This window comes from Gracilinanus agilis, chromosome 2 (assembly GCF_016433145.1).
Source record: "Gracilinanus agilis isolate LMUSP501 chromosome 2, AgileGrace, whole genome shotgun sequence".
NCBI classification, from domain to species: domain Eukaryota; kingdom Metazoa; phylum Chordata; class Mammalia; order Didelphimorphia; family Didelphidae; genus Gracilinanus; species Gracilinanus agilis.
The window spans coordinates 237,042,611-237,053,218 of record NC_058131.1 but is presented as its reverse complement, the minus strand read 5'-3'; the positions used below and the strand labels follow the sequence as shown (position 1 = coordinate 237,053,218).

The 10,608-nt window shown below is 39.0% G+C and overlaps 1 protein-coding gene across 1 annotated transcript in view; it reads left to right on the top strand.

The window, feature by feature from the left end:
* Positions 1-6,499, top strand: part of NUGGC (nuclear GTPase, germinal center associated) — an 85,850-nt gene extending 79,351 nt beyond the window's left edge. Inside the window, exon 16 of the mRNA XM_044659606.1 lies at positions 6,339-6,499. Within this exon, the coding sequence (XP_044515541.1) occupies positions 6,339-6,499 (161 nt within the window). The remainder of the gene's footprint in view (positions 1-6,338) is intronic.
* The last annotated feature ends 4,109 nt before the right edge of the window (positions 6,500-10,608 follow it).

Below are 10,608 nucleotides of genomic sequence, written 5' to 3'. Positions count from 1 at the left end.
TTCCTTCCTTCCTTCCTTCCTTCCTTCCTTCCTTCCTTCCTTCCTTCCTTCCTTCCTTCCTTCCTTCCTTCCTTCCTTTTCCACTTACATATAGAAACAAATTTTGACATTTTAAAACTCAGATTTTCTCCCTTTCTCTCCTCCCTCTCTGAAGTTTTAAATGGACTGATATAGATTATACCTTTTTAAGAAGAGATTTCAACAGCATTTGCTGGGGATATTGTAAAGAGGCCATTGCGTATGGAGAAAGCAGTTATCCCACAGGATCATGTTTCTACCAGTTGTCTTTGATGTGATTTTAGGTCCCTTTTTGGGGTGCCATATTGGTGAAAACCAGCAGGTGGCATTTGAAGCTTGAACTTCCAACTATATATACACAGAGGCTCTCTCTTAGCCTTTTGGGTGTTCCTGGGTTTTGTCTTTTTAATCTAAGCCAATGAACAAATTCCCACAATAATTTATCACACTCTTGATTTGTGCCCCCACCTACATAGAATTCACTCAATCAGGAAGTTAGGCAAAATGCTTTTATCACAGGTAAGACAAAATAAAGCATCACTGTATGCTTCAAAGTGGTGGACCACAGATGACCCTTGTCCTCTGACCTGACCCTGTCTTCATCAGGTTTCTTTGCTTTTGTATAGAGAAGATACACAGATGATCCATCAGGACTTTCTTAATGGATGGGTATTACCACATAGTTTTGATATTAAGATGACCAGGGGAGGGGAAAACCCTCTGACCATGTTCCACCTCTCCCCACCATCACATATGGCCAGTGGAAATCATCACCATTCAAGTGAAATTTACAATCTTATACTTTTGCCACTGACCCTGGGAAAATTTCCAAGACTGGGAATTTCCCACATGGTCCAACTTCCTTCTTCATTTCTCCTCCCAAAATATCAACAATATGGTTGAAAGTTTGAGAGTGAGTCAGCTACTTGGTACTTCCATGGGCTAGTTTTGCGAAATTCTATCCTTACCTTCCCACCCTGGTTGCTCATGTTGTTAGATGCCTGAAGCATCTCCCAGGATTATGGATTTACTCTAAGAGAACAAATCATTCAGAAAGAATGAACCAAAATGAACACTGAAAAATACTTTACCTGCCCTTTTAAAAATCCTGCCAATTAATGGGATATGAATGAGGTCTCTGGAAGCTCAACAAAGACTTATGCCATCTTGTACTTCAATTTGTTGTTTGACAGCTAAAGAGCTAGAAAAATGCAGGGAAAATGTACAGCTGCTTTCAACAACAAGGACTACATGGATTTTAATCTTTCAACCTGTGAAGGGATTGAAATTAAAATGTATAAAATTAAAAGAAAGATTTTGTAGGTACGAGAAATTGGGTGTGTAGGTCAGTAGTTGTTGATGTGTTTTTGGCTTGGGTAATGCTATCAGAGAGCTTTTCTATCCTTCTGGAATCTTCCTCTCTTTTGAGACATGTTGAAAATTGATCCTTCTAGAATAAAGACAAATTTCTCTGTTTGATAAGTGAAACTCTTCCCTGCCTGGGTCCAGCTCACTTTTCTAGGCTTATTCCACATTATTCCTCTTTATCCCCTCTACATTCCATACTAGCTTCCTTGTTGTTCTTTATACATAACATTCTGTCTCCTGTATCCATGCCTTTGCATGGCCTTTATCTTCACCTTGGAGCAGCTAGGTGCCACAGTGGATAGAATGTCGGGCCTGGAGTCAGAAAGTCTTGAGTTTGAATCTGACCTCAGACATCGACTAGCTGTGTGACCCTGGGCAAGACACTTAGTATCTGTTTGCCTCAGTTTCCTCAACTGTAAAATGAAGGATAATAATGGTGCTGATTTTGCAGGATTACTGTGAAGATCAAATGAGATAACAGTTGTGAAATACTCAGCACACTTCCTGACACATAGTAGTAATAAATTAATAAATAAATTCTTGGTTCCTTCCTTCCTTTGCCTCTTAGAATATCTAGCTGTCTTCAGTGCTCAGTCCAAACATCACCTCTTACACGAGGCTTTTTTAATTCCTCTGATTTTATACTTTATATTAACTTCGTATATATTTTTATTTACTTATAGATGTATGGGTTATTTCTTCTGAGAGTCTAAGCTCCTTGAAAAAAGGGACTATATTGTTTTTGCCTTTGAATCCTCTGCACATAAGTCAGTGTCTGCTGCTTAATAAATGCTTATTGTTTGGTTTCTGAGTACTTTTAAATTTGTACAATTTTGAGTGTAGACTTCTGGAAAAAATACTTAATTTGGAGACAAAGAACTTGGGTTTAAATCCTGGTCCTTTTCCTTATTAACCTATTACCGTGGTCAAATTGAGCAAGTTTTATTAATAATAACAATTATTAATAGTTAATTCTAATATCAGTAATACAATGATTAACAACATAATTAAAATATTAATACAATATAGTGATCAATTATAGTGTTGATGTATCAATCATAATAATAATCATTATTAGCTATCAATAATAATAATTAAAAAGCCTCTATGGCTCAGACCCTGGGAACTTCTGATTTGGCTTATGTCTTCCTCTTTGGGTTCTTCCCTAAGCCCTTGAAAGTACTTTAGGCTAAAAGTAAACAATTAAACACAGAACAGGTTTATGTAAAGGTACGGAAAGAACAGAAAAGGGGCTCATTTCCAAGCCCCATTAGCAAGGAAATGATTACAGCTCCACAAAATTTATGGTACTAACAAGTTAAGTCCCTAGCTCATGTGTTATTATGGCCGGTCTGTTGTCAGCTTTCTCCTCATTCTCTCTGGAATCTCCATTGCTCCAGTATGTAATGTCTGTGCTGCTTAAAGCTCCCATTCCTCATGGCTACCATTCCCACTTGCCCTTTATTTTCCTTGTGGCTGCTTTCCTTTACAAGTCCCTGATCAGAACTTTGTTTACTCCAGCATGTGTGTCCTTGGCTCCTCTTCAAACTTCAAAGAACCATCAAAAGAAGCAGGATCTGCTTCTCAGAAGGAAAGGAAGACACAGACTCTGCATCTTTTGAAGGTTCTTCCCTGATGTTATGCTTTTATGGAACCATTTAACAAAGGTGGGCCAGGTAGACCTGGATCTATTGGTTATCATAGAACTTTTTTTTTATGATGATGATCTGATATTTTTTTAGAACTTTAAGCTTTACAGAGCCCTTTGCATTTGTTACATCATTTCCACCTCTTAATCAACCTATGTGGTAGGTGCTAGAAACATTATACTTTAGCAAGGAGATTATGTATGTAATGGTATGTAAAGGATACCATAATTGTAAAAGAGAGTAATAGGTTCCAGAAATAGGTTGCTGTTATGGTTTAAGGACTGAAAAGTGTCAAGAGGAGAGACACTTGGATTGTCTCCCTCCTTTATTCCCTCCTCCCTCCCAAGACTGGCAAGCAAATCAGTCTGAGCTATTCATGTATTATCATTATTTCCCCATCATTCATTTTTGTAAGTCAATACTCTTTTTTTTTCTTGTTTACACTTGGTTTATTCTTTGATTTAATTGATTAACTTAATGCAGACTCCAGGTAAGCTTTGCTCATAAATGAAGAAACTGAATCCAGGAAAAAGAAGGCCTTCTTTTTACCCGCAAAGGACACCTAGTGGCACTCAAGCCTAGAGTTCAGGTCTTTTGGCTCTCATTCAGTACTCTGCATAGAGTATGCTATTAGGTTAGACCACCTAGCAAAAATCTTTCCTGGGCCAGGAAAAGATGGATAGTTAGATGTTGTGGATGATGATGTTGCTGTTGATGATGTTGTTGATGATGACAATGATGTTGCTGTTACTGATGTTACTGATGTTGATGATATTGTTGATGATGTTGTGGATGCTGATAATGTTGTTGATGGTGTTGATGATGAAGATTTTAATGATGATGACTGATTTTGATGTTGTTGATTATGAACTTTTCTGACCCTTCCCACTGTAATGATTAAAATTTTCTTAGAGACTATCTCCAACCTCTTTCAACCTTACATTGTATTGGTCTTCTCTTCCCCCCATGTACTTCTTTATGAAATATAAAATATAAAATTACCTCATTTTATCCCATTTCTCTTAGAATTATCCTCTTTTTTACTCCTGGTTTAGCAATTTTTAAGAGTTACCAATATCATTTTTTCTTATAGGAATACAAATCATTTGAACTTATTGGGTCCCTTAAATACATGCCTGGACTGCTAAAGTCTGGTAGTTCTTGAATTTGACTATAACATTCCTGGGTGTTGTCAATTGGGAATTAAATGCAGGAGGTGATCTGTGGATTCTTTCAATTTCTACTTTTCCCTTTTGTTCAAGAATGTCAGGGCAGTTTTCTTGGATAATTTCCTCTAGAATGATGTCTAAGCTTTTTCTTTTGTCATGATTTTCCGGTAGTCCAATAATTCTTAAATTGTCTCTTCTGGTTCTATTTTCTAGGTCTGTAGTTTTATCAATGAGGCATTTCATATTTTCCTCAATTTTTTCATTCTTTTTATTTTGTTTTATAGACTTTGCTGCCTTGTGAAGTCATTTGCTTTTAGTTGTTGGATTCTAATTTTTAAAGACTGAATTTCATCCCTGGCTTTTTGTTCATCCTTCTCCTTCTAGGTTATTTTTCTTTGTAGGTCATCTTTTGCTTTCTTTGCCTTGTTTTCAAGCTGGTGAATTCTGGCTTTCAAGACACTATTTTCTTATTTTAGTTCATATGCCTCTGTTTCCAGATGACTTATTTTCCTTTTTAAGTTCTTTTCCCAATTGTCTTCAGTCTCTCAATTGTTTTTTTTTAAACCCTTACCTACCATCTTGGAGTCAATACTGTGTATTGGCTCCAAGGCAGAAGAGTGGTAAGGGTAGGCAATGGGGGTCAAGTGACTTGCCCAGGGTCACACAGCTGGGAAGTGTCTGAGGCTGGATTTGAACCTAGGACCTCCCGTCTCTAGGCCTGGCTCTCAATCCACTGAGCTACCCAGCTGCCCCCTCTCAGTTGTTTTTTGACTTGTGTTTTGAGTTCTTCCAAAGCCTGAGTCCAATTTGTTGGAGTTTCTGCATTTTTGCTTTGTGTTCTTTGGTCCTCCTCTGTTCCATTTGCTTTTTGTTCATTGCCTGGATAGAAGTTGCCAGTTGAAATTTCTTTTTTCTTTTTCTGTTGTTTACTCATATTTTTTCCTTCTCCCCCCCCCCCCCCCCCCCGTCATTGGCTGTAATCTTGTTTCTCTGATTATTTGCTGGACCTATGGGTTTGAGCTATTCTGTTCTGAAGGGGGCTTCTGCTCTGCTCTGCTGATTGACTAGATTAGGATGATGGAGTATTAATGAGCCCTGAGGTCAGATCTTCCCCAGCTGGCAGAAGAAGCTGAAGGTGTAGGTGAAGCTGTGGAGGATGAGGGGAGCTGTGCTTCTTGCCCTGTTATCAAGGTATTCTGTTGCAGTTGCAGCCTTTGCCAGCCTTTTTTTTTTAACCCTTACCTTCTGTCTTAGAATTGATATTGGGTATCCTTACCACACAAGAGAGTGGTAAGGGCTAGGCAATGGAGATTAAGTGACTTGCCCAGGATCACAAAGCTAGAAAGTGCCTGAGGCTAGAGTTGAACCCAAGACCTCCCCATTTCCAGACCTGATTCTCTATCCACTAAGCCAACCAGCTGCCGTTATAATAGAACTTTTTGTTTAATAGCTCTGAAGCCTTTGTGAAGTCTCTATGGAGTGGTCAGAAGTTCACTGGAGACTTCCCCATGCCCTGGGAAAAGGAGTTCATATATGGATATGAGACATTTTTTTCCCCCTCACTCTTCTCCAAAGATGTAGCTAGATCTGCATTGTGGCCCTAAATGTACTTGTTTTTGATTTGTATTTTATCTCATTTTACTTGAACACTACCCTCTTGTGTCAGTTTAAATGACTCTTATTAGCATAGTCAGTTATTCAATAAACATTTATCAAGCACTTACTATATGCCAGGTACTATGCTAAAGAATGAGGCTGCAAAGAAAGATAAAAACAAATATTGTTCAAATTTTAATGGGGAGGAAAATATGCAATTAACTACATACACTGTGGAGATAATGCATATATAAACATGTCATATGATCTATATGCATAATTTATTATGTATTATGATATGTACATATTAATAATGTGTATCTAAACTCAATGCAATACAATGCATACAGGAGGCAATCTCAGAAGCCTTTCTTCATCCCTGCTTGCCTCTCTGGTATGACTCTTGATCATATAGCCTCAATGCAATAACCAGCAGTGAATCAGTATATTTCTTCACAATGGTTCCTAGTGGCCATCTATAACAAAATTAAACTTTGAAAAGGCAGCTAACTCCTTCTTATGTTTTGTTCTTTTGTAGATGTCAAAAGTGAATACAGAGAAATGGAAAAATTGTATAAGAGCCTGAGAGAAATTGCAGAGAATGCAGTGATGAGGAGGGGAATGCAAGAATTTCTTATGAGAATGTCACCAAGAAAAGTTGGCTACCCAAGAAACTCAACTCTTGTCCTTTGTGATTAGGCTGCAGGATTTAGAAATTGAGCCTAAAACCAAGGGAAACATTGATATTTGTATAGTTAGATAACAGAATATAATTTTTCCAGCCTTCCAGTCAAGATATCTTTTAGCAATTGAGATCTTTTGCTCCCCTCCATGGGGTCTGTGTTCACCAATGAACATAATTTTGTTTTGAGTCTGTAACTAAACATCTGTCTTTGTTTCAGCTTTAACACTGGCATATCCTTGGGTTAGGGATGAACAAGCATCAGTGAAAAAGAGATAGGGTTGCATGATAAGATGAGAATTAGGGGACTAGAGTTCTGTTCCCACCTTTGCCCAATCATCACCTTGGGGACATCCTCTATGAATTGAAAGAGCTAGGCTGATTATGATTAGCTCATCTCCAGGATTCTTTCCAGCTCTGACCTACAAGTATCCCAAAATTTATCCCTTCTCCCTGCTTTGGCTTCTTCCCCTTCTATAAGGCACAGGCAGGGTTCTGATGAGCCTCACTAACATGGATGAAGAGCCTGATTATAAAGTCCTTTTCCCATTTAAGCACTAAATAAATAAATAAACATGGTTGTGGAAGATTGGATAGCTCCCTTTACTGAGCCCTGGAAAAAATGCATGATCTGGTATCATGCCATAAGGGAGTGGGTTGGAGGAATTGCAGATGTTAAGCCTGAAAAAGAGAAGACCTAAGGGTGGGGGAGGCAAAGGGACAAAAGAGCCATCTTCAAGCACTTCAGGTATGAAAGAATAAACTCTCCTGTTTGGTCCCAGAAAACAGAACCAAGAGCCCCCCATTAGTGGACATCACAAGGAGACAAGTTTAAGATTTGATATCAGGAAAAACTTACTAACAATTAGAATTGTCTGGAGGTAGTAAGTTTCCCATCATTGCTAGTATTCAACCAAAACCTGGATGACAATTTATTGAGTATCTTAAAACCAGGGATTCTTTCTTGAGTATGCCTTAGGCTGAATGACTACTGAGATCCCTTCTAAGTGAAATTCTGTTGGGGTTCTGAGCTGCTTTTGTTTCTGGCTCCAAATCTTAGACAATGAAACATATGACAAAGTCAGCATGATATAATAGAAAGAGATGGATTTTGTATTAGAGGTGTTGGATTTGGTGTATAGAGGATCTAGATTTAAATTGTGACTCTGCCCTTTGCTACTTGACTCTGGGTGAATTACTTCATGTCTATGGGCTTCAGTTTCCTCATCTGTAAAATTAGGTAAATTACCTTTAAGGTCCATTCTGGCTCTAAATTTATGATTTTAAATATATTTATATGGGGTAGTGATGTAGGAGGGGGTGAGACAGGGGTCTTGTCCAAAGAATTAATGACTCGGGCAATCTCCATGGTGAGTGGGCAATTATTTTTATTAAAAGAGATATTTATTAAGAGAGGAAGAAAAAATGTGAGATGGCCATAGTGATGGCAAGGTGTGGCAATGGAAAGGCCATAGCAATGAAAAGGACTGTTGGTGGAAAGGCATTTTCTGAAAGGTTTTCAGGAATGCTTTTTAATTTGATTAATTACTAAGTCATTTGTTTGGGCAGTTGCTCTGTGTTTCCAGGGAGCTGATGTCATTTAACCATAGTTCCCTTTGGTTTGGGTGACCTTACCCATGGTTCACTCTGATTGCCCAGTGTGGAAGGTGAATCCACAGTGTAATTGGGATGCTAATGATATATTAAATTAAATGATATATTAAATAAAATGATATATTAGGGCAACTTTAGGTCAAATTTTGATTTTTTCTGCACAGGCTCTAAGGAAGGCAATGAGTGTGGAAATTGAATTTCATTTGAACCTAGTCTTCTTTGAACTGGGAAACAGAACCACCTGCATTTGCTGTCCAGAGACTCCCCAGCCAAGAGCCTAGGTTATATCCAAAGATTGATGTCGGGAGTTTTTTCATAATTGTGAATCTACGGTTCAAACCCGGCCTCAGCCACTTCCCAGCTGTGTGACCCTGGGCAAGTCACTTGACCCCCATTGCCCACCCTTACAAATCTTCCATCTATAAGACAATACACCAAAGTACAAGGGTTTAAAAAAACAAAAAAACATAATTGTGAATCTAAGCAACTCATGTGTCTTATATGAAAGGCAGCCTCATTCTAATCAACTAGTTATTGTTTGTACATTCTTTTGATTGTGTAAAGCTACTTGGCAGGGTTTGTGGGACATTTCAGCCCACATCAGTAGGAGAAGGCAAAATTATAGTTAAAATTTCTAGTACCTTATTTAAAAACAGAACCAAACCATAATTTGAAAATTAAATCATGCCCCAGGCACCTGCAGACAGGCTTCTTATACACTGAAGTGCAGGCATGTTCAGCTTCATCAGCACACACTTCCTGTCAGATAGTGTTTTCCATATGCTGCTGAATTTGTGGTGTTCTCTGCAGATATTTGGCAGGCTGGGCAATGAGAACATTATTTCAGATGCTCACCTGACCACTTCTACCTCTACTTCCATTGATAACTCAGTGTGGGTGAAACTCCTTGAAATTTACTCCTGTGGGAAGAGTTTGGGGGGGGATAAGGAAGGGGGGGAAAGGAAGAAGGGGTGTTTGTGTTAGGATAGCCCCTTGTAACACTAGAATGCCTTCCCTTAAAAGTGGCTAGCCCATTTGGTCCACCAATCCAGGATTAATAAGCTCTCTCCCTAGAGAAGTCTCAACCAATTGGCCAGTCATTCCTTTGTATATATTACTTTTAGTAGAGTTGAATTAATTTCTAGAAAATGGCAGTTTTTATTGGGATAAGAAGGCTAAGAGGTTTCTATCTTGGTAAGATATAAAGATAGGAGGAGAAAATAGGAAAAGAAGGTATTCAGGAGAACATCGTACACAGTGACAGCAATATTGTACATTGAACAAATGGGAATAACTTAAATATTCTCAACAATATGATGCTCCAAGACACATCCCAAAGGACTTATGATGGAAAATGTATCTGCTTCCAGAGAAAGAAATGGCAGTATCTGAATCCAGAACAAGGAATACTACATTTTGCTTTCTTCATTTTTTTTTTTTTTGGTTTAAGTTTTCATCCACAAAAGGACTAATAGGGGAAAATGTTTTTATCTGCTTGCATATATAAAATCTATATCACATTACTTACCATCTCAGGGAGGGAAGAGGTGATGGATGGAGGGAGAGAATTTGAGGCTTGAAATTTTTTTTAAATGTTAAAAATTATTTTTACATGTAATTACAGAAAAATAAAATATTATTTTATAAAAAGAATTGAAGGTATTCCCTATTATAGTCGATGAGCTTTTGAAACTAGTATCTTTTGTTGTTCAGTCATTTCCAACTCTTTGTGACCCTTTTTCAGAGATGATGAACCTTTTAGAGAAGGAGTACCAGGCCTCACCCCTCCCCACCCCCCAGACTGAGTGCTGTGTCCATACTTGCCCCCTCTCACCAAGTGCCAGGTGTGACCTGCCCTGCCCCTTACCCCACGCAGGAGAGGGAGAAAGTGCTCCCATTGGGCTGCTGGGTGGAGGGGTGGGTGAAGTGAGGAATGTCCTCAGGGAGTGTAGAGAGAGGGAAGGAAGTGGCCCCAGTGCTCCTCTCCCCTCCAGCTCTGCCACCTGTGAGCCGCCCACCTTACCTCCTGTGCACTCCCATTGTGCTGCTGTGCAGGGGGGTGGGTGTTGTGAAAAATTGACGTCAGGTATGGTGGAGAGGGGGAAGGAGAAGCTCCACCCGAGTCCCTTTGCCTTTCTAGCAACAAACTCTTTGTGGGATGGAGGGTGGCCATGTGCCCACAGAGAGTGCTCTGTGTGCCATCTTTGGCATGTGTTCCATAGATTCATCATCACTGCCCTATTTAGAATTTTCTTGGCAAAAATACCAAAGTGGTTTGCTATTTCCTTCTCCAGCTCATTTTACAGATGAGGGACAAAGGAAAATAGGGTTAAGTGACTTGCTCAAAGTCACACAGCTAGTAAGTGTCTAAGGCCAGATTTGAACTCGGGAAGATGTCTTCTTAATTCCAGGTCCAGCACTGCACTACCTAGCAGCCCCTACTGTTCTTAACTGCTCCCAAGTCTTCCCTTTCTGTTTTTATGTGTACTGATAAATTCCTCAATTTAGGAAT